Below are 24,869 nucleotides of genomic sequence, written 5' to 3'. Positions count from 1 at the left end.
AATAGCTTATACGTTTGAAAGGGATTCAATTTATATTATGAATTGTTACTCAAAGTTCATGAAATGTTGTGGTGTGATCGAGAACCTCATGCACTCTCTCTTCCAAGGTTCATAAAAGTTGATGACTTTATATGAAAGAAGAAGAGTTAAGTTTACTTCCTCTTCTTTATTGAAAAGAGTATTTATTACCTTGTCAAGACTGCCATAGTATCAATCTTTGCTCATTAGTTTCATTTTTTTAAAAAGGGCTATAGGAAAAATGAATAAAAATATATTGTAGTAGCATAAATCTCTCATGTACTAAAAATGACTTCTGCATATATATTAATGCTTTGTTACACCATTACACCATTTCAGTCAATTCACCTAAATAGGAAAGTAAGGAAAATTAATCTGCAAACTATAGCTTTGCTGATGCAGTTTAAAAACTGCATTTTTTGCAACCATATCACACTATGGGCTCCTACATAACACTAGTCCAAGAACTTTTTCACAAGTACTATTAGTTGCAAATATTTGCTAACTGAGTGAAGATAGCTTTCTTTTTCCCTGCTAAATTTTATTTTATGATTTCAATTCATTCAACTAACCTATCATCATCATTTTAAAGGTGAGGACATGGTGACCCAAACATCACTGAGGGACCGAAGACAGTATTGTGGTGAGATCAGCGGCTGAATGGGTTTTTTGGCTGCTAAATCTCTCTGGATAAAGGAGAGATCATGAGATTGCCCACAGACAGCTGCTCCTCATGAGTAAAGTTTAGGAACTAAAGTTTCTATGGTTGGTTTGTGAGTGGAGCAGCTGGGAGTTGAGCAATTTTCAGCTAAGCTCACAGCCTCATTGCAGCTTTATAGATAAAAAACTCTGCTGAACCTCATTTCTTAATTACCTTTGAAAATAGCTTTTTAACTGGTTTTCTGCTATAGAGAACCTTCTGATTAACAAGTTTGATAACATACACTGAGCAAGTTCACTTTAAACCCAGCAAAAGAAATTTTAAAGAGTTGAGTAAAAGCAAACAACTAGATGGAATAAGCTGCAAAAGGGTGATTATAATGTTGATTTTGGAAAATGATGAACAAATTGGGGAGACAGATAGATCTGAAATATGATTTTTGAAATTGGTTGTGGTATCCTTCCATGGGAAGATGCTATTATTTGGAATATATGAAAGAAAAAAATGATAATATTGCAATTTAAACATTGGACATCATAAAGAACCAGAGATATCTAAAGATTACAATTAAAGGAGAAGAACACTTATATTTGATTTATTAACACACGATGGAGCAAAATACTTTAACACTGGACATATTCAATATTATTGTGAGCAATGTATCCAGGCATTAAAAATGACTGCTATTATTTTTAAGAGATGTTGTGGGAGAAGAATAAATTTTATTGCATGGGACTGGGATTACTTTGAAAGTCGATCTGAAAATATATCACCTTATCACTGAAAGAGTGGTATGAGAAAAGATGCTACGTTGGATATACAAATGAAACTGGTTGGTGTCAAAAGGATGCAAAAGTGATAAATCAAAACTTGTACAATTTTCTTATATTGAAGCACAAAAAAGAACTATTAAAATTTCAAAGAATTTTGTGAGAAGTGGCCAAACAAAAATGAAAAGAAAATAAACTACAAAACATTATTTAAATGGGATCGAAGATCAAGATTGTAAAAGTAAAGAAAGGTACATAAAGTGGGTTTATTTGATCAAACTTAAAATAGTTATTTTATTTCTGGTAAACCTTAATGGACTTAATGGCTGACCAGGACTGAATGACAAGAGTTATATGGATCTGTTTATAGATACAAACTGAAATATGGAATGAAGAGATTTTTTTTTGTATTTTAAGAGAAGGTGATAAATTCTGAGTATTTTTATCACTTGTAATGAAAAGGAAAATTACTTCTTTATATGTTTCTTTTTTTCTTTGCTATATTATTAGTTTTTGTTTTTCTGCATTTTCTATTTTTTATTCTCTCTTTTTAGTTTGTATTAGATTTTATCTGCTAAACTATAATGCTTACTAAATTATTTTTTTAAATCTCATCATTTTGAATTCTGTCTTTCAGAATATTAATTACCCTACCCTATTTTGTATTGCCTGTAAATCTGAGGAATATTTCTTTCATCTTTTCCTTCAAATCATTAAAAATATTGAGGAATAAAAGGTGAAAGCTGGAAATGTGTAGCTCCAAGCCAATATACCTATCAATTTTAATGAACATAAATATGAACACATCAGCTATGATTTTTGCACTATCTACATACTTGACATGCACTCAGTCTATATTTATTTGACTGCCTAACAGTCAGGGTCTTTTTATTAATATGTAAATTGGTCAAATGCTTTGCTGAAATCAGGTTATATTGTACCTAGCACATGCCCTCAATTTAATAAAGAAATACTTAGACAAAAGTTCTGATAACAGTTGCATGGTAAGACTTGATCTATCCAGATTGGTTTCTGGTAATTACTGCATTGTTTTCAAGTTGCTAAGAGATGAATCCTATCTGCTGTAAGAATCCTTCTTATCATCTGAGCTTATTAAAACCTACTTTTTCAGGTCAAAAATATATGTTTAAGAAATGCCAGTTTTGTGAAGCAATTAAGGTCTTGCTTAGAAACCAGGGTATTGTGTGTTCTAGGCCAGCATGGGGCATGTAATTTGGCTGGGTGATTTTGGTCCAGTCATTCTGTCTCAGCCGAACCCACCTCACAGGATTGTTGTTGTGGGGAAAGTAGGAGAAAAGAGTGTTAGGTATCTTCAGCACCTTCAGTTATACATGAAAGAGACTGAACAATCATAACAACCACAATTCTCAATTTGCACATTGACAAAATTTCCCTGTATCAATTCAAAAGGATGATACTGCTTGAATCCACGCATATACTATGAGGATACATTACTATATCTAGATCAGACATGTCAAACACAAGGCCCGCAGGCCGGATGTGGCCTGACATGTGGTTCCATCTGGCCTGGGGACCTGCTCTGAAAAGAGCGAAGGACTGGCCCGCTGCACCTCAGCCTGGCCCAGGCCGACAGGGCACTGATCTACAATCTAGTTGCATCCATCAAAGCCAGAATGCGCTCAGTGTTAAATCCAAGGGGCAGCCCCGCCCCGCCCCTCTGTGCACGTGCAAGCAGAGTCCAGTGTCCCTGCTGGCTGTCTTGTCACGCATGCTGACTTCACCCAGGACGCCGGCGCTGGCCGTCTGCTGTGCGCACACTCGGGGGGTGGGGCAGAGGTGGCAAGGCAGCTCCTTGCTGATTCCAGTGGATCTTAGGTGGAGTGAGTTCTGGCTTTGATGGACGCAACCAGGTTGTAGATCAGCACCAATTCCCACCCCCACCAGCACTTCCAGCCTTGCAGCCATGAGGCTTTCCTTTCACTGGGACAGACCCCCCCATGTGGGATAACAAGACCGGCAGCAACATGGCAGTGCTGGCAATCTCTCCCCTTCCCATCACCCCTTCCTGAGCATGGAGGAAGGAAAGAGATGAGAAGGAGAGAAGGAAGGAAGTGTAGTGGAGAGGAAGTGTAGTGTAGTGTAGTGTAGGGGGATTGGCAGTGGCTGGGAGGCTTTGCCAGAGCTCTGATGTTTTGGCAGAGAGGTTGGGAGCTCCAGAGGCCTCCGTGGAGGCTGGGGGTGGGGCGGGGCTCTTGGAGAGGGATTTTTAAAGGGAAAGAGAAGATTGACTGGGGGAAGATTTTAGTTTCTCAGCCAGAAGAAGGGAGAACGAGGTAGGAAGGCAAAAAGGTTTTTTATTCTCTCTCCAGAGAATAAACTTCTTACCTCGCTCTCCCTCCTGGCTTGTCTCTCCGGAAAAGAGAAACTAAAATCTTCCCCCAGTCAATTTCCTCTTCCCCTTTAAAAATCCCTCCCCAAGAGCCCCACCCCACCCCCAGCCTCCGCGGAGCCCTCTGGAGCTCCTGACCACTCTGCCGAATCCCCAGAGCTCTGGCAAAGCCTCCCAGGTAGCGCCGATCCCCCCCCCCAAATTGATAGGAAGGGGTAGATAGGAAGGGGAGAGATTGCCAGCGCTGCCATGTTGCTGCTGGTCTTGCTATCCTGTGTGGAGAGGGAGGTCTGTACCAATGAAAGTGATGCCTTCTGGCTGCGAGGGTGGAGGTGCTGGGGGGGGTGTTGGGCGCTGATCTACAACTTGATTGCATCCATCAAAGCCAGAATACACTCAGCCTTAAATCCACAGGTTAGCTCCACCCCATCCCTTGGGTGTGCGCACAAGTAGAGTCCGGCATCCCTGCTGGCTGTCTTGCCCTGCAGGCTGACTTCACCATGATGCCGGCACTGGCCGTCTCCTGTGCGCACACCCAGAGGGCAGGACAGAGGTGGTGGGGCAGCTCCTTGCTGATTCCAGTGGATCTTAGGCTGAGTGTGTTCTGGCTTTGATGGATGCAACCAGGTTGTAGATCAGCAACCCCCCACACCAGCATCTCCAGCCTTGCAGCCATGAGGCATCCCTTTCAATGGGACCGTCCCCACCCACCCACATAGTATAGGAATGGCCAGCAGCAGCATATTAGTCCTGGCAATCCCATCCCCTCCCACCACCCCTTCCTGATTGTGGGGGAAGGAAAGAGATGAGAAGGCTAAGGAAGGGAGGGTGGGAAGAAGGGAGGGAGGAAGGAAGGAACAGGGAGGAAGGAATGGAGAGTGGGAAGGAAGAAGGAAGGAACAGAGGAAAGAAGGGAAGAAGGAAGGAACAGAGGGTGGGAGGGTGGGAGGGACCATGTCTCGGCATTCGCCCCGGTCCCACCCTCCTCTGCTGGAGACCCTCAGATCTACCCCAGTCCTACCCAGGAACCCCTGAAGCAAGTGATGTCGAGCTGGCCATGCCCACCCAGTAGGCCATGCCCATCCTAGCCACACCCACCTGGCCCCCCAAGAGCAACCACAATGCTGATGTGGCCCTCAATGAAATTGAGTATGACACCCCTGATCTAGGTTCTTGGGAAGAATTTGATGCAAATGAAGACCAACACCAGCTACAGAGCTGGTAGCTGTGATTCCACATTATAGTATATACTACTACTATTTAGACTAGAAAACAACATCTTCCTTTCCCAAGTCATTGGAAAGGACTCTGTAGGTCGATAAAATGCCAAATCCAGTCTAAACATCTGGCTGACTGCGCATTGAACGAATAATAATACCCTAGCCTTATATAGCCACTTCCCAACATTCTTGTAGCCAGGGCTTTTTTTCTCATAGAACGCTCAGAATGGAGTTCTGGCACCTTTTTTGGATAGAACCTTGTAGGGTAGGCAAGGCGGATTGTATGACGTGTGAGTTCCGGCACCTTTTTCTTTTACAAAAAAAGCACTGCTTGTAGCATCTAATTTCTCAGTTTCCCATTGATTAATACCACTTCAGGGATAGAGGAACATTTGGTGCCTTTATTCACCTTATAAAGGACAAATTTATTAGCAAGTCAGGAATTTCTTGAAAAACCAAGCTTGGCAGAATTTATTCCCAAACTCCTTAAGTACCCCATCTACTTAATGCCACTTTCCATAATCCCCATATTCTCTTTGGTTATGTGGTAACCAAACAGCAGCACAGCTTTTGATTCTTTCTTCACTTCTTTTAACCTAGTTCATTCACCTTGATCTATAGGCATGAGTGCATATTTTTAATTTAGAATTCAATTCCTTTTCTATTTTTTTATGTTATTTTTGTATAGATGGTGTTGTATAACCACTGTGTGTCAATCTTAGGATTTACATCAGGTTTCCATTGTGTTTTTGCCTATCTACCTCAGTTGGTCTTCATTCAAGAGCCTTGGTGGAGCAGTGGGCTAATGCCTCCTTAAGTAACACCAGCTGCCTGCAATTAGTGCAGGTTCGCATCCCACCAGGCTCAAGGTTGACTCAGCCTTCCATCCTTCCGAGGTAGGTAAAATGAGGACCCAGATTGTTGGGGGCAATTAAGCTGACTTTGTAATAATGCCGCTTGGGGTGTGTGTGAAAGCCCTAATAAGCAGGCATATACATAAAATGAAGGCTACTGCTAAGTTTGTAAAGCCGCCCTGAGTCTTCGGAGAAGGGCGGGATATAAATGGAATTAAAATAAAAAATAAAATAAAAATAAATTATATGTTTTTGCCTTCTTCACTTCAGCTTGGTTATTTCAGAGCAGTGGTATATGGACAGTAAAGGTATATAGTGCCTCCTTAATATCTAATATGATAGGAGTGGGTATTCCATATTTAACAAAGTAATTAAAGAATAATAGTGCAATTTATATATACACTAATTTCAAAGTAGCCTACAGAGGCAAATTCCCAATATGCAAAATCAGAATATAGTGCTAGAATCTGAGGACGATCTAAGTTTTAAACAGGTAGGGTGTTTGCATGGGCTAACATAGTTGACCCTTTAGATCTCAAGATTTACATTTGATCTGTATCTACAAGAAAAAGTTCTTGCTGGGCTCTTGTTCTGAGTTTACTACCATAAGAATAGTTTCCACAAAATACTCATTTTATCAGTGACTGTTTTGCTAATTATAATTATTGAAATTACCATAAACTCTTTTTGCTACAGTATTATTCTGTATCCATTACTGCCTTTCATACAGAACAGGGAAAATTTGGGTATGAGGTTCCCATAGTAGCAAGCAATGCTCATTTCACAGGAATGTAATTCTGGATGGATTGCAAACTGAAACCAAAGACATTGTCTGCCAAAATCTGTGCATTTCCCACAGCTCTAATTACACCAATACTCCCTGGATGTCAGCACGTACCAGAGACATGTAAGCATCTTACTATACTTTTTTAAAAATCATATTTCAATGCTTTAGAATAAAGCTGTATTACCTGCATGTACATTTTCTACTGAATAGTTCAAGGATGTTGAACCTGGATTCATTGAAATGTAAGTCAATCAAGATCACCCTCTGCATGCCAATGCTTTATCTTGTATGACCAAAGTCACCCCATATCTGACAATAGTTTTCAGACGGCAATTACAACAAATATGCAGGCTGGGAAATACGGAGTTCAACATATCTAGGTTGCAATATATTTGGGATGGCTGCTTTCAATATCTAGGTGCCTCCATAAAATATAAGTGAGCAAGAGGAATCTCATTGTCCAGTGATTTTTATTTATCTATGAAAGTTCTGAAATTACCGTACAAAATATTGTTGCTAAGTAGTCTTCTTACATTGCCATATGCACTGCACTTTACTTATAATCACATCAGCATTTCCTAAAATGAACAACAAAAAGGCATGCTACCTCAGTCTTAAAAGTTCTCTTTTTTCCAATTTGTCTCTGCTTCTGAACAATACCAATCCCAAGGAAAATAGTACCAGTAGGTGAATGAAAACATCTGTAACTGCTACTTACTATAATGATCTCCATGGGAATTGGGACTCGAATCTTCTTCATATATTTCATATTTAGCTCTTTCACAATGATGAGAAGCACAGAGCTGATCAAAGCAAACACCAGAGAAGCCACATTGGTTTTCGACAGGTTTTTGCAAATATCAATAAAGGTCTGGAGGATTAGAGAAGAAAAAGAGAACATGAGGTTTTTCAACGTGTCAGCTAGGATGGAAAGTATGCCATAGTGTTTGTTAGTCAACATGTAAAGATTGGGGAACCATTATTTAACCTATAAATCTGCATTTTGCAGTGGTAGCCAACACTCAAAGCAACAGAAAAAAGTGCAGTTCTGACAGTAGCCAATTCTGAGTTAATTAAAAGGTCAGTAAACAGGGCCTGAACAGACAGGATGTATTTAATCTAACCTGAACATCCTGCTGAGACTTTAGCAGAAAATTCGAGGCTCACAACAGGTAACTGAGAAACTCCAAAACTCTATGAGGGCTTTCTCCTAATCCTTTATAATTAAAATGGACTAGAATTAATTGTAACTGTCTGTTATTTGTAAGCTCATTCCTTAATATTGCAAAAACCTTGGCATTTGGGGTCTTAAGGTTCAAGAGTTGCCCAGAAAGAGAACAGGTTTCAGGCAAAATGTTGCTTATTTGTTCTGTTGCGGTAATTTGGGAAAAATTCATATAATAAAATTGAAATTTTGGTATAAGATTTGACAGACAATGGAATCCTAATTTTTTTCTCTTGGTTTCAAACTTTATTCTTTCTTTTATTTAAAACAACAATAACAACACTTAAAAATAATGTTATCAACAAATATTTAAAATAATGGGGGGAAAAATCAAAGAACAGAGAAACAAAAAGTTCAGAAAACAATTTTTGTTCAAGAGCAAAAAGTAAAATAATTGGAAGTTAATGTAAATACACTATAATACCATATTCAATATTTCCCTCAATTTTTTTAAAAAACAGAAGTACCCTATAGTTATTGTGTTCTAAATAGTAGACACGAGATGCCATTAATACATCATTTAAATGTTTATTCAAGATTTTGTTGCTATGTTAATTTTTCAACCAATGCTTTTTTTCACCCGTTATTAGCTACTGGACTTTCCTTTTCCATTATTTTGCTATAATATACAGTATATGGTAGCTAATAATAAGCAATCAATTCTTTTTCATAAGGAAGAAATATAAACAAATAATTATACTTTCTTGGAAAATGGACAATAAAACTGCATTAGTATTAGTTATTACAGACCACTGTGTCCAACCTCTTGGGTAGCTTTCAGTCAACACGAGAAATTTAAATAACTTGCTACCTTGGAAATGAATATGTATCAATTTAATTTAATTTAATTACAGCCCCCTTAACCATCCTATTGGTTAAAAGCAATAATATTTTCTTTCATAAATATTTGATTCTCATATAGTTTAGTTACTTGGGTTTTGAAGTAAGAAGAAACTATTTCATCGCCATTATTAATGATTTTGTATTATACTTTCGTTAATTCCTCTCTTTGTAGAGGGAGTTGCAGCAGTCTCCATAAGCTCTTGCTGCTTTCATCAGAATGGTGGCAGCAGTGTCACAATATCACGTAGCAAGCTCTGCCCTTTGGGTTATGAGTGCAACATAGGGGTACATATAGAAAAGGGGAGGAGCTTGTGTCATGATACAGACTGAATCACTCTGAAACCATCCTGCCCTCTAGCCTGCTGCTCCTACAGAGGACACTGATAAGTTGGTTCTTTCTGGGTCCATCCAGTGGGCATTTATCTTTGGGGAATAATCCCTGACTATAATTCCCCATTTTGTATTCCATGTACCTTGGCCTCTAGTCATGCTGGCCACATGACCACGGAAGTGTCTTCGGACAATGCCAGCAACCTTGGCTAAGAAATGGACATGAGCACCACCCACTAGAACTGAACACAACTGGACAAGGGAAACCTTTTCCTTTACTTTTATATGGAAATAAGTGAAACTCCCAATTTTTGTAATTGAGTCAAAATTTCACTTGAATATTTTTAAACTGGTGAAAGTTAGAGAAGATAATTGTGGAGAATCAAAGATAAATAGAATGTAAGGAAAATGCCTTTATTTTTCCTCAATAAATCTCTATCTTGCTCTGGTTCTACTTACTTTCTTTCTTTCTTACCTCAATCATATGTAGCCCCTGACAAATGCCAGCTATCTGTGTGCTACTCTGGATCCCAGTGATTGTACACCCAATACAACAGTAATCATAGTATCAGCCTCACTTACATAGACAATGGCAAAGGGTCCTGTGTAGGCTTCAATCTTCAGACCAAAGATATATTTGAGAACCGAGACGAGGATCTGTAGACCAGCTGCTGTCATGAAACCCCTAATGAAGGATTCTGAAAGGTAGATGGCTACAAAGCCAAACTGCACAAATCCCAGGCATATCTATGGACAGACAGATGGTCAGGCATGTCAGATTACAATAATAAATAGAATTGTTCAGAGAAAGAGACTGCAGATAATAAAAAAATGGCATAACCACTGATATGTGGAAAGATATGCTACAGATAGTCCTTGAATGACTTTTTGAACATATGGAAGACAGGATTCCTGGGTCACACAATCTTTAAGTGCTATGAAACATGGGAAAGAACATCCCCATTAATTTGTGTTCCATGTCTACTGTTCTAATGTAAAAACCTTTGATGTATTGTCTTCTTCTCTTACTCCTACTACCTATTACCTACTCCTTGGTAAGCTGAGAAAAATGGAATAGAGAACATCACCACCAGATGGATCTGTAGCTGGATGACAAACCATACTTAACGAATAGTCCTCAATGGCACTGTATCCACATGGAGAGAAGTAAGCAGTGGGGTACCATAAGGTTCTGTCTTAGGCCCAGTACTCTTCAATATCTTCATAAATGACTTAGATGAGGGAATAGAAGGGGAACTCATCAAAGTTTCAGATGACACCAAACTGACAGGAGTAGCCAAAACCCCAGAAGACAAGCTCAGGTTCCAAAAAAATCTTGACAAACTTGAACAATGGGTCTTATCCAATAAAATGAGTTTCAGTGTGGAGAAAAGCAAAGTCTTACATATAGGCAGGAAAAACCAAAGGTAAAAATACAGATTGGGCAAGACCTCGCTTTAAAAGAATAGCTGTGAGAGGGACCTTGGAGTCCTAGTGGACAATCACTTGACCACGAGCCAGCAGTGTGCAGCAGCAACTCAAAAAGTTAATACAATCCTGGGTATAAACAGTGGCATAGAATCAAGATCACGTGAAGTATTAGTACCGCTTTATAAAACCCTAGTAAGACAACACCTGGAATACTGCAGCCAATTTTGGTCACCATATCACAAAAAAGATGTTGAGAGTTTGAAAAAAATTCAGAGAACAGCAACCAAATGATCAAAGGCCTGGAGACTAAAACATACAAAGAACGGCTACAGGACTTGGGTTTGGCTAGTCTAAAGAAAAGAAGAAATAGGAGAGACATGATAGCAGTGATAGAGGGACTGCCACAAGGCAGAGGGGGTCTGGCTGTTCACCAAAGCAACAGAACGAAGGACGAGAAACAATGGTTGGAAACTGATCAAAGAGAGAAGCAACCTGGAATTAAGGAGAAAATTCCTGACAGTAAGGACAATCAACCAGTTGAACAGCTTACCCCCAGAATTTGTGGGCGCTCCATCACTGGAGATTTTTAAGAAAAGACTAGACATTCACCTGTCTGAGATGGTATAGGTTCTCCTGCTTGAACACGGAGCTGGACTAGAAGTCCTCCAAGGTCCTTCCAGCTCTATTCTGTTCTGTTCTGCTCTGTTCTGTTCTGTTCTATTCTTCTTCTCCATCTCCTCCTTCTCTTTCTTCTTCTTCTTCCTCCTACTCTTCCTCCTACTCCTCATTATTTTTATCATCTGCCTATCTATCTATGACATATAGATAGATAGATCTCCCACTATGCAACAAATATTAAAACTATATTTCAGTCAAGATAGGGAAGAATTCAGATTTCAATACTTCCTTAATTCTCGTAAGACGAAGCACATTGCATAGAGTACATAAAAGTATGCAGTGAAGGAATACAGATAAGGACAATAAAACTAGTGATGGGGAACATGTAGATTTCCAGTTGTTGATAAATTACAATTCCTTGTATTATTTAATATTAGCCATGTTTTTGAGGGCTATTGGGAATTGTAATTTAGCATAAACTTGAGATCCATATGCATCCCACTCTGGTTGCAAATCCTATTGGACATTCAGTCACTGGAATTGTAGGTCACACGGACATTTCCTATAGTTTTGTATGCAAAGAACTCTTACTTGTATTAAAGCTGTCAGACAAGCCAAGGTGGCAGAGATCTCCAGTCTGGCTGCTTCCATGGCTGTATTGTTAACCATAATTTCATTGGCTGTGTGGTTAAAATATTGAAATTCAGAATCCGGAGCCAGTTCATGGCAGACGGTTCCTACGATAATACTGATGACTGCAAATGTACCTGTTTGGAAACACATATGAAACTTATCTTACATTTTTGAGCTGAGTACCTTCTCATATTATAACTAGTCTGTAAATAACTGGCAATTCCAGGTTTGTATAGATCAATCTTCTTCAACCTGATGCCATCAATGTACATTAGATTTAAAACCCTTAATTAACAACCAAATGTCCTTTGAATATATCTGGATTGCTTATAAGTTAGTAGTGAATTGGTAATTGATTACACTCTAAAGGAAGTTCTTTGACTCAACTCTGGCTTTAATCATAATTAAGAAACCAATAATTTACAGTTGTTTCATGAAAGCATTTGAGATAGCAAACTGAGAAAAAACACCCAGACAATATAATTTCATTCACTAGGATTACATACATGTAATATATATAAATAAATATTAAACTGGAAAATGAAACCTTACCTGGGACCATCTGAGGAACACCTCCTAGCAAAAAATAGGTAATCAAAGGGAAGAAAGAAGAATAGAGCCCATTGACTGGAGGTAGGTTGGCCAGCAAAGCAAAAGCCATGCCTGAAAACAAACATGAAGAACATATCAAATCTTCCTTCCTACAATTACACTCAAGATCACATAATGCAAAAATATGACACTCTCAGCATGAAAAGATCTGCTTTCCAGGGCTCATCTTGTGATGAATATTTTATGGAAGGAGCTATAGATCTATTCAGAAATGAATTATAACATGATACTACGTGCCACTATTAGTCTTTTGGGATAATTTGTCTGCTTGGTGTTTATCTACTTGGTGCTTGTTACAGAGTTTCAATGAAAATTAGCGTATAGACCAGCGGTGTCAAACTCAATTTCATTGAGGGCCACATCAGCATTGCAGTTGCCCTCAGGGGGCTGGGTGGATATGGCCTGGGTGGGTGTGGCCTACTGGGTGGGCATGGCTAGAGTGCATATGGCCTACTTGGTGGGCGTGGCCAGCTCTACATCGTTCGCATCAAGGGTGCCTATGGGGGCCTGGGCAGGAGTGGGACAGATCTGAGGGTCTCTGGCAGAAGGAGGGTCTCTGGGCCAGGGCCAAGGCAGTGGGGGCCGTTCCCTCACTGTTTCCAGGATGGCTTCACGGGCCACATGAAACCACTTCGCGGGCCGGATCTGGCCCCCGGGCCTTGTGTTTGACTTGTCTGGTATAGACGGTATGTGATTGCAAATCTGTATGTTGCCCAACCTTAATTATTGGTGAGGCAAAATAACAGAACAGTGATAGATGTTGGGGATGAATTCTACAAAAACCAGGATAAGGGTGAAATTACAAAAAAATTAGAAGTGAATATATTTGACATTACAAAACAATTCATATAGATCCATCCATATTACCTACATGAATCTACCCAGTAATGTTTGAATAATATGGGAAAGGCAAGTTTTTTTCACCTTGAGGTACTTGAATAGTTCCAGCACTTACTCCACCAAGGACATCAGGCACAATGTAATCTTTGATTTTGTATTTTGGAAGCCATACAAGTATGGGAAATAGACTGTAAAGGATGAGCTTGAGTCTAGATGGTGAACATCTGAAAAGACATTAATAGGAAATATTTACTATGATGTTTGTTCTGTAACATGGGAAGGCAGATATTTATTCATTATCAAAACATGCAGCTAGAACAAAGAGCTACCATTTCAGGTTTGTTTTCACCACCCACACAGCACTGGCATAAATCATAGAAGGCACAATGGAAAAACTGCCTCTCTCCTATTATTCATAATTATGCAATAGTGGTGAATATCTGTAGCTAGGGTGTCGGATGAGGGTGAAGGTTCGTTCTCCGAGCTTGTAGGTTGGTTTCCAAATGTTTCATTACCAGGCTAGGTAACATCTTCAATGGAGATTAGAGCAGGGCTTTTCAACCTTTTCACCCATTGTACCACTTTTAGGATATGGCAACATCCAAGTACCACCAGTTGCTTAGCAAGGTATCAAAAACTTAACCAAAAAAAAAAAAGAAAGGAAAAAAGTGATGAAGTACAGGTAGTCCTCGATTTACAACAGTTCACTTAGTGACTGTTCGAAGTTACAATAGCACTGAAAAAAGTGCCCCCCAAGCCACAGCCGAGCAAGACACCTGCCTGCCCGCCTGGTGGCGCTCTTCCTCCTGCCCGAAGTTTTCATTGTTGTGAGCATTTCTGTTGAGGATTGGCAGTGGGGGTGGGGTGGGGGCGTTTGGTTTTTATTCCCCCTGTCTGCTGGGTGGTTGCAGCAAGTTTTGGTCACTTCACATGACCCTGGGACACTGTGACCGTCATAAATATGAATCAGTTGCCAAGCATCTGAATGTAAATCACAAGACCCTGGAGATGTTGCAACATGCCAGCTGATCAGCGCTTCTTCTGGGCTCAACAGAAGCGCCAGGATCAGCACTGAGCTCCAGCTGGAGCCTGGCACTGATCCTGGCACTTCCACTGAGTCATGACAGCCCCAAAGAAGCATTGATCCTGGTGCTTCTGCTGAGCCCTGCAGCTCCAGCTGTCTCTCGCTAAGGCTTATGTGGTGCTACCACTGGTTGAGCTCATTCCCCTCCCCTGCTACCACTTTTCTAGGATGGTTGCATACCACCTGCTAGGTGCCAATGTACCATAGGTGGTACCCGCACCACTGGTTGAAAAGCCCTGGTTTAGAGGATGTCAGTGTCAGTGTTCTGTTTATAAGTGCTTCAGGTCTGGGTGTGTCAAATGACAAGACCCTCACTCGATACACCCACATCTGAAGCCCTTATAAACAGAACACTGACATTGACATCCCCTAAACTCCGCTGAAGATGTTACCTAGCCTGATAACAAAACATTCTGAAATCGATCCACAAGCTTGGAGAATGAACCTTCAACCTCATTCATAATTATCATTACATTATATATATTGCCCTGAATCCATGTTTCATCAGATTCCAGAGAATATCATATCTGGGCTAAGTTTTGAATTGTTTTTCCATACTAAAATTTCAAACCAAATCAAAATTTAGCAAAACAGTTATATCTAAGATATTACTGAGAAATAAAAGATCAATTGTTCTAATAAGCTCCTATATTATTACTGGGAAATAAAAGATCAATTGTTCTAATAAACTCCTATATTATCAATTCAAGGAAGCATAGTACAACATGTTCAGCAAATTAGCTAAGAGTACAAAATAGTCTTAAATGGCCTTCTTCAGAAATGGACCAGACAAAATCAATTGGATATAACAGCACTTAACAGCCTAGTTCTGTCAATGTTTACTTCAAAGGAAACTCAGTTACTTTAGTACAGCCTTCTTCCCAGAATTTGTTGGACTGAGTCAGAACAGTAATAAGTACAGGTCTCCATTACATAGTTAGTGTTAGTATGCATAGGATTATAACTTATTCCAGTAATAGCTTACTGCTCTACTACATTAATTGCACACAGATAGGATCATTACAAAATCCTTTACTGTATAGTATTTAAATTTAAGGTGTAAAGAAACAGTGATATTGTAACAGCAATGTTAATGATAGCTGTTGTAACTCTTAATTCAGTGTAAGTGCTGCATTAATATAATGGTTATGGTATAAATTAGAATAAGGGAGTAGTGGTGGAGGAAGTCTATTATTCTCCAGGATTAAATTCCACACTATAAAATACTAATCTCAATCCAGCTGCTTTAATAAATCAGTGATGAATTCAAGATGATTGTTTTCTCCTTCTCTTTAATCTCATCTGTATGCAAGATAGGCTTCTTATTGACTCAGCAGTCCAACATGGCACTTCAGCAGAGCTGATCAGAGTATTACAACTCACAGATAAGATACACACAATATAAGTCTATTTCCACCAATGTGATCCTATTGTTAGAGAACTAAGAGAAGTAAATCAGTTTCTATACTAAACAAATGCCAAACTTGCATAGAAACCATTATGCACAAATCACTCCAGCGATGAATAAATATCCTCAGAAAAAAAGCTGAACAAAAAACAGTTAATTCTGAAAGCATAAGGAGTTAATCACAGCTAAAGAAGTCCTTCAACCTGAACTAGGTTTCCTGGTTAAACATGAAAGCTGTCAGGCTTTTAATTTTCTATAACATTGGTAATAAGTGGCAATAATTAAGCTACTGATTCTTTTGGTTAAGCATTAATGTAACAAACGTAAGAGGTGTGTTGTACATTTGCTATCAAAATGGGTTCTTTTCGACTAAGAATCTAAAGTAGCTCTGATCATGTATCTATGAGATCATTCAGAAAGCAATTATTTATTTGGCATAATTCCATCGCTGTCCACTTAAGAGACCATTCAATCACATTGGGTGCCACCCAAATCTAAAGTCAACATGAGAATTGCTGTGTAGTTTAAAGTAATGCATCTAGTTTACTTAAGTAAAGCTAGTTCGGTTATGCCTATATTTAACTGACATCTAGCAAAAGCTTACATCAATGACATGCACACAAGTCACAACAGTAGAAGCATACTATTCAAATAATAATAAAAAATGCTCTTGCTACAGAATCTGGTTGTTACTTTCATATTTCTCGCACCTGAATTATACTATTATCGATATTCTGTACTTTTATTCTGCATTAAAATGGGTATTTTCTTTCTTCCCTTTAAAACAAAGCTGAAAACTCAGAGGATAACTAGGCATGCATATGATATCCCCAATATAAAATATTTTATTAAGTATGAAGGACAAATGTAAACATTTATTTGTCTATGCCTGGTTGTAAAATAGGGATCAAGCCAAGTTTGTATTACCAGGAATTAGGGTTAATGGAAAGGATTTTTTTTTCTTATTTGAAAGGCTGGGTTAATGAAGATGGATGGTGGGATAGATGTCACATAGCAGAAGGCTGCATGGCTAATTTTGGTGATGGACTGATCAAAACTCACCTTTTGCTCTGACCTCTGTTTTTGCCTGAGACTCCTCTTTTCCTTATAGCCTTTTAGACTGTAGGCTTCAGGGCAAAGACAGGAGGTCATTTATTTTGTTATGTGTACCACACCTCATTTCTTCAGGTGAACTAGAAATAATACCACACTAAGAAACTGTAATACAGCTTGGAAATTTTCTTATGTATTTTGACCCACATTTTTTGAAAAGAACTAAATGTAAAAATGTCCATGCCCTGAAACACAAAGCATTTTTGGGGAAAAATAATTTAAAACTTGCTTTGAAATAATAAAGGGCAGGAGATTTTTAAAAATATTTTAAAGGGCTTTGTAGTTTGCACAAATGTCTTTTTGTTCATCAATATCGCTTACTTTTTAAAAGTATTCCTGTAATGTATTGGGTGTGTCTGTACATGTCTGTATATGCAAGATACATACATACATACATATATATGAAAAATTTCTTAGGAGCTACTAAACAATATTTTTGTTCTTTCTAATAAGAAGCATCATTTACTCAATAACAAATAAAGGTAAATGGAAGGTATGTTGACACTGAATTAGTACAGCCAGTTCCCTTATCTACAACCTTTATGACGTTCTGTTGATGAAAGTTGGAAAAGTAATTTTGTATTTTCCTCTTTGCATAGTTTGCCTAGTCTAATCTTACTTGGCCTTGGCAATGGAAACATACTCTACTTGTCCTTTACTGAACAATGTCTTATCAAAAAAGAAGAAAACTGGGACTATTTCCCACATCTTTCCAATGCCTTTAAGATTGGGTACCTGTGATGGTAAGTCTGCATTATTCCTTTGACTGCAAATTCTGAATGAATTGATTGGGGAAAAATATCTGCGATTAAATTTACTGGAAAAGATTGCTGGGATGAGAGTTGATGTCTTTGCTTTTGGATTGTACAAACCAAAATCTGATGCTAAATTTTACAATATCTGTTGAAAAAATTCTAGAGGACTAATGCATTTACCATCAAGGGCTAGGAGATCCAAAAATCTGGAGAGCATGTTTGTTTTACAATCTATAATATCTCACTTACCTGAAAAGATTCTTTATTTTCTCTCCAAGGGGATAACTTCTACTTTTCCTGTCAAATTCTTCATCAAAGTAGTTGCTAGAATAAGCTGGACGGTTGATGATGTAGCGTGGCCGAGTTTCAATCATTTTTGCTTCATGAAAACTTTTACCCCCAAAGAAGTCAACTGTAGAAGGAAGTGAGCATCATCAAAAGAAGATCTGTTAGTAAAATGGGTAGCTTTCTTCTCTTACCCTTATCTCCATTAACTTGGGTTTTAGATTTTCTTTTCCAAGTCCCGCCCCTTGTCCTTGCCCTTTCTGCAGAAGCCAGGGATTGGGCCTCTCTTGAGAAATCACTGCCTTAAGGAAGGCCTCCTGGAATTTAAAGGGTGTGGGAGGAAGAGCAGGTTCAAAAAACACACACATGGCCAATTGCTGAGCATCACAGTGATGATATTGCTGTGATGACACTGATGTTCTATTGCTAGTCTTGGGTCAGTCTCTTAGTTTTCTCTACCATGGTTTTATCATGAAGAAAATGGGATTAGTGTTTGCTGTACTCATGTTTCACACATAAACTAGAAACTTCCAAAGTTTCTAAAGCAGTGCCTTGATGATTCTGGTTATATTCAGAGCAGCCATTCCAAGAACTTTAGTATGTGAGCTTCCATTCAGTAAATATGCTTTGGAATGAAGGACAACACAGAAGTGCAACAATTTGACCTATTTAAATGATAATAATGCCAATCAATCCAGCTCAACCAGTCCTGTGTCAGTATCAAGGTGTTACCAGTGGCACATAATAAATAAACTCCTTGAGGTATAGGCCTTAATACAAACAAAAGGATCAAAGGAGGGGAAAAGAACACTTTTGCATAATGATAAGCTGGAGTTGGAAGAGAAAATGTTCAAAAATAGAACAAGGATATAGGTGATTATTTTAGTATTATGCTTAGGTATTTAGGTGTCTTGTAAATGGGCAAACAATTAGGAAAAGAATTATGAAGTAACTGGAGAAACAGTTCACATAGTTAAATTCAGAGAGCACTTCTGCATTGTAGGTAGTCCTCAACTTAGCCACCGTTTGAAGTTCTGATGGACCTACCTAGAAGATACCTGCCACCCAGATTTGGTCTGATGGTTGCCCCACACATGGTCACATGACTACACATTGGGTGCTTGGCAACTGGGCCACAGTTATTAGACATTGGGTTGGCAGTGGAATCAGTCAGTCCATGTTAGGTCTACCACACATTTTTTTTTATTTGTGTCTTTCCCATCCAAGCAGGGAAGGCAATAATCAGTGTCTGCCTGTCTTTACCTTTTAGGGATTGTTTCTTCTTTACCAATTCATAGGTTTTACTCCATGGTTTATCTAACCTGAGTAGACACCAAATTGGTGCCCACAAAAGGCAAATGTATGGATTGAAAGGAGAAATACACTTTTAAACAGGTTGGGAAAACATGGGACAAGGAAAGTGCATTGTTGGATCATCCCACAAGATAATTAAAAATGGCAGCTGCTGAGCAGTGGATAACATAGGAACCTGGCACCCAATTGAAATGGTTGCACAGAGTAGTGACCAGGGAGGGATATGCTGGTTTCTGTAGCCAATCAGAGTTGTCATTAGATGAGAAGGCAGTGTGCAAGGAATTCACTTGAAAAGGTCTAACATTGCTTAGATGGAAGATGGCAATTTTGAAGCAGAAAACAAGTTTTGAATTTGCAACAGGCTGGGAGTAGATGGAGATTGACATCATACATTCTTTAAGCAGAAGAAGATGGCCTTTAATGGCAACAAAGTTAGATAAACTCTTATTTTAAAGGTGATTTTTTTTATTGCTAGGATATCAAGCTAAAATTCCTTGGTTCTGATAATTCAGCACAGGTAGACTTGCTTAACAAATGCCCTGTATAACAATCATTTGCCAATACATAACACAATTTTAAAAAAATCACTGTGAAATAGAATTCATCACAAAATGTCAAGCTTCTGAAAAAGGTTGGGGAAAAATAAAAATATTAACTAATGTCAACTTGATATATAATTTTCAAATATCAGATCTTGATAGAAAAAAATTGGGGGATATCTGCTTGGCAAAACTGGACACTTGGATTTGATTCTGTCCAGTGACTAACTGGCAATAAATAATCTGAACATGGAAGGTTGTTGGAACTGAGAGTAGAGATCGCCTTGATCATTTTTGAAATGGGGAATTTGGGCTGCTTTCTGTTTTGTCAAACTGAAATCCTAAACCCTTAATGAAAAGTAGACTCCATAGGACACAGGGGAACCTACTAATCTGAAGAAGCATTATTCAGTGGTGCTGCATGACTCTCTTCAGCTGAGAACACTTATTTGTCTTTGCAAAACTTTGGAAGCACTCAAATGAAAGAATTCACCTTGTGACCCCTTTCAAAATTATTATTTTTTACTAGCTGCCAAGTATATTGAAGTTTCCAATATCTATTAGGCGTTCATAACAAATGGCCTCCTGCATCCCACCCTGAGACTGCCTAGGGGAAGGAGAGGATAAGAAAGGGGCAGAAAAGATTGCCAGGGGACAGGCAAGTTTCTGCTAGAAGTTTCTGAAATGGCCAACTAATCATGCTGTCACTAAAGGAATTTAGCTCTTTGTCACTCATTTTGGAATTCACACTGAGTGATTTCTCATGAGATGGTAGGGAAGAGATGCCCATGGATTGGGTCCATCTCTTAGAGAATGATGCAACCATTTAGATTCATGAAAATATCTAGAAGAAGTTGCATTTTATGTAGTGTATTTTGGAGGTGGTGACCCTTTGAGAGTTGTATGCAACAAAATTTCATTTTAATGTATGCCAATTAGTGTACATTCAGAGTGAAAATAAAATTATTACTCTATTCTATTATTCTATTCTACTTGTAGTGTAAGATAATGGACTGCAGAAGGGCATGCTGATAAATCAAATGTAATCCTGCTGATTTTTAATTATAAAATAGAATTTCTTTGAGTTTGCCAGACCTGCTTCAGTTCCTGGATGTTGAATATAATTTGGTAAAATTCTTGTGGAAGGATTATTCCGCTTGTATCATTTTCTTTTTATAAAACAATATTTTGAAATGGATCTTTCTTTCCTGTTCTTTATCTGATCACATTGTCAAAGTTCAGCCACAACAATATATTCAGATCACTTTTTCATCTCTCCCCTCTGCCTCCCAGCCAACTCTTCAGAATTTCTCTAGAGGAACTAGGCTGATAGGTAGGCTGAAGCCTGATATATCGAAACTGCTTCCAGCATGAAACTAGCCAAATTCTTCTTCAGATTTGGAGAAAGCTGGAAGAACAAGCTTGAGAGAAGGATAACATTCTTCTCACCATTTCTTGGTATCACTCATCCCAAGACACAGTTCTTTGCCTTATGCATCATTTGTTTCTCACCGTAGGCCTGTGCAGAGTGGATTTGATTATGAAAGATCATTTGGAGTTAATGGGAGTGCAAATTTAACACCTGTCTTCAGTTCTTTAAAACCAGCCAATCTTGCCCTAGGATCAAATGGCCGCCGTCCACTGTTGCCATGTAATCCCAGGAAAAGATATATTTGCTCTAAGCAGTTACAGTTGGGCACTAAGTTTGCTTCCATCACTTCCAGCACCTTTTTGGAACTGAATTGAAGCACTACACAACCCTAGTATTTTTGTTCTTTACCTTTTTACTATTACAGTTGCAGTATTCCAAAAGATTCCAGTAATTATAGGCAAGTGGAATTTGATTGACACCCACCCCTGTTAATCCTCATGTTTGGTTCCTTGTGTTGTTTGCCATCAGAACCTAAATACTCCCTTTTGATGAACTTGCCAACTATCTGAAAGCCTGCGACTGGTATAGGGGACAATGGTAATCTGTTCATAAAATGAAGACAAATCTTGCAACCACTGCATCCAATTTTCTTCAGGATTCCTAATATTTCCAAATATTAATTCCCAATCATTCCTTTCCTGCCTGATTTGCTTTGTTTGCAACTATCTGTAGAACAGTGGAGTGCAGAATAAAGGTTGGCAGCAACATTTTGCAGAGATTCTAGAATCAGAATAGATTCTGATGGTCAGCTTGAATAAATAAAAATGTATCCTCAATTTTCTCTGGAGCCTGCCTTGTTTTCTATTTCAACTTCAGTGTCCTCTATCGCATGGTTCCTAATTCATTCTGAAATCTGTAAAGTTTCAACTTGTGTTTAATCTAGGGAAAGGCCATTGATAAGATCAACTCAAATCCTGACTGTTAGTGATGTTGATATCGTTGGCCTGTTTGTTTTAGCGGGAGTTTTAACCATGGGACTTTGTTATCATTCTGTTGCTTGCCTTTCTTCCATTATTTTGGCTTTGTTCTTTATTGTCAAGAGCATCTGGTATCACTTTGATTGGAAGGAAAGTCTTTAAATGTTCTACATTTGAACTTATATAACACAAGCTCTATTGGGGGACGTGAAATAAGTATAGATGGTTTTAAAGAGTTATATTGTGCTCATGAAGACAAGGTTCAGCCAAATTTATAAGCTTTATCTAAGCATAAAAATGCATAAAAATGCTTAGGGATGTATTTTATTGACACTTCTGGGAAGTAAGAAACTGAAGTATTTTGGGAGTGATGGAACTTCTGGAATACATTTTAATACATCTCTCTTGCTCAAAAATTATATGGAATCTCCAAATAATTTGTTTTCTATAATCTTCCAATTTCCCCCACCTCTTCTATCACTTTTTAGTGCATAATAGTTTATGATTGGTGATACTATCAGGCTTTTGTTCCAAAGTGTCCTAGGAATTTACAGCTAAAACCATGCACGCTTACATGGGAAGAAATTGCATTCATTTCAGTAACAGTAGTTTATGGTTAAATGGATGATCAGGCTACTAAAGAATCTAAGGAATGTACTTGTGGCAAATACAGATTTAAGTATTAAAATATTACAAAATAAGAATACTGTTTGAAAGGAATGTGAAGTTCTCTACTGCATTTTGTTTATGCTGAATCTGGTCATATTAAATGAAACCTAGATGCTATGGCTAATGAATAGCAGTCATCCCCTTTCATTTAGAAAGATAAAATTTAGATCTCATAAAGTAGAAACTGGCAAGCTGATTTGCTCCAGATGTTATAGACAGCTTCCAAAATTATATGACTGTTGGTGCAGATTGTATGATTGATTCAAAACATCTTGAATGCTTCAGGTTTTCTATGGTTGTATTGTACTTGTTTATGTTATTATCTCTCTATTAGAATCTCTTGGTACTCAAGTATACTACAAAAATATAACGTCCAGCAGAATATTGCCGGTTATTGGCACAGTTTATTGGTATGAATGTAGTAGTTGTAAGTACGTATGTATGTAAATATGTGAGTAGTTATTAAGTGTGATTATTTCCTGGAATTTAATATTTAGGATGTTCAGAAAATGTTCAGCCCAGTTTTCAGACCAATTGTGTACATGAATTGGATTATGAACATTTGGTGGCCTAGCTGCATGGATTATTAAAGTTTCCATCACAGAGTTGCATTTGATTGTTGTTTTGATTTCTTGGCTGTATTCCCATTGGGCTAATTATTGGGTAGTTGACCTATATATTCCTCATAAGAGTCATCTGTATAGACCTGATTTGCTTCCTATTTTACCTTGCTTTGCACTGTATAATTGTCCGAATTCCACTAGAGGAAGACATGTTTTCACAAGAACAGGGCGTTTTTATTTTGTTTTCCTTGTTGCTATTAGAACAAGACTACATGGAAAATGCTCGTGGATGTTGAACCTGATTCTAGTGACTTGACTGGATGAATCTTCGTGCATTTTATGATGCAGATCCTGAAGTCATAGTTACTATATGCAACTGATTTCCTAAAATATAGTATATCTTGTATAACACAGATTTAGCTTTAGGTATGAAAACTGAGCCATCTGATTCCTTGAAAATAGAGGAATGATCTGTCATGTACTTATTATCTGAGAGATCATTGCTGATCCCTGTTATTCATGACAAGGTGGAAGACAAGATTGTAAGAGTACATGGAAACTATCTTGAAGGAAGTTTGGCCATGGAAAATCTTCATTTTGGAGGGACTTGATAAACATGTATAAGGTAAAGGTTCCCCCGCACATGCGTGCTAGTCGTTTCCGACTCTAGGGGCCGGTGCTCATCTCAGTTTCAAAGCCGAAGAGCCAGCGCTTGTCCGAGGACGTCTCCGTGGTCATGTGGCCGGCATGACTAGACGCCAAAGGCGCACAGAATGCTGTTACCTTCCCACCGTAGTGGTCCATATTTTTCTACTTGCATTTTTTACATGCTTTTGAACTGCTAGGTTGGCAGAAGCTGGGAAGAGTAACAGGCGCTCACTCTGTTATGCGGCACTCGGGATTTGACCCGCCAAACTGCCGACCTTCTGATCGACAAGCTCAGCGTCCTAACCCACTGAGCCACCGCGTCCCTTTAAAACATGTATAGAACTGCTTTATTTTTCCTCAAGTTTTTCTTTGTCCCCATCTTACCATTGCTAATGTTATTATTGAACCCTTTGAGATAACTCTAATTCACATCAAGCAGGAAAGTTTCCCGCGTGATGTGAATTAGCCATATCTTGGGAAAGTTAGTCCTTTTAAGAAGCTTCAGCAACACAACATTGTTGAGTATGGTAGCTGCTTCCAGTGAAGTATTGTATTTTCAGACTAGGGCTGGGATAGGCCACCTTGGCTCTTTCATGACTAGTTCAGGAACTCTGGGTATTGAAGTCCACAAGTCATAAAAGAGCCAAGGTTGCCTACCCCTGGACTAGGGCATCCAGAATTCCTAGCCAGGGTGGCCAATGATAGTTTTTAAAAAATCTAGTATGCAGTACATGCTGCATGTAGTATGAAGAATTATATAATCCCAGAATATGATCTATTTCGGGGGGGGGGAGCAGTATGGATTGTTTTTCCTGTAATAGATCATATTCTGCTTCTTCCTGCTTTTATCCAAGTGTCTAGGTTTGAGAATGGAATTACTATGGATTATTTTAACTATTCCTTGGCAGTCTTTGAGCTTCAAATCCACA

At 38.6% G+C, this 24,869-nt stretch overlaps 1 protein-coding gene across 1 annotated transcript in view; it reads right to left on the bottom strand.

Moving 5' to 3' along the window:
- The window catches only part of SLC26A9 (solute carrier family 26 member 9), a gene marked incomplete at its 3' end in the record, with an annotated part of 44,034 nt that extends 26,072 nt beyond the window's left edge, over window positions 1-17,962 (bottom strand). Inside the window, exons 1-6 of the mRNA XM_081323667.1 lie at window positions 17,823-17,962; window positions 13,298-13,437; window positions 12,314-12,424; window positions 11,720-11,895; window positions 9,662-9,826; window positions 7,400-7,552 (exon numbers count right to left, since the gene is read on the bottom strand). Of these exons, the coding sequence (XP_081179793.1) occupies window positions 7,400-7,552; window positions 9,662-9,826; window positions 11,720-11,895; window positions 12,314-12,424; window positions 13,298-13,437; window positions 17,823-17,947 (870 nt within the window). The 5' untranslated portion in view covers window positions 17,948-17,962. The remainder of the gene's footprint in view (window positions 1-7,399; window positions 7,553-9,661; window positions 9,827-11,719; window positions 11,896-12,313; window positions 12,425-13,297; window positions 13,438-17,822) is intronic.
- Between the last annotated feature and the right edge of the window lie 6,907 nt (window positions 17,963-24,869).

This window comes from Vipera berus, assembly GCF_964194415.1.
Source record: "Vipera berus genome assembly, chromosome: 3".
Classification (NCBI taxonomy): Eukaryota; Metazoa; Chordata; class Lepidosauria; order Squamata; family Viperidae; genus Vipera; species Vipera berus.
Note: the sequence above shows the minus strand (reverse complement) of the source record. Positions and strands in the feature narration are given on the sequence as shown.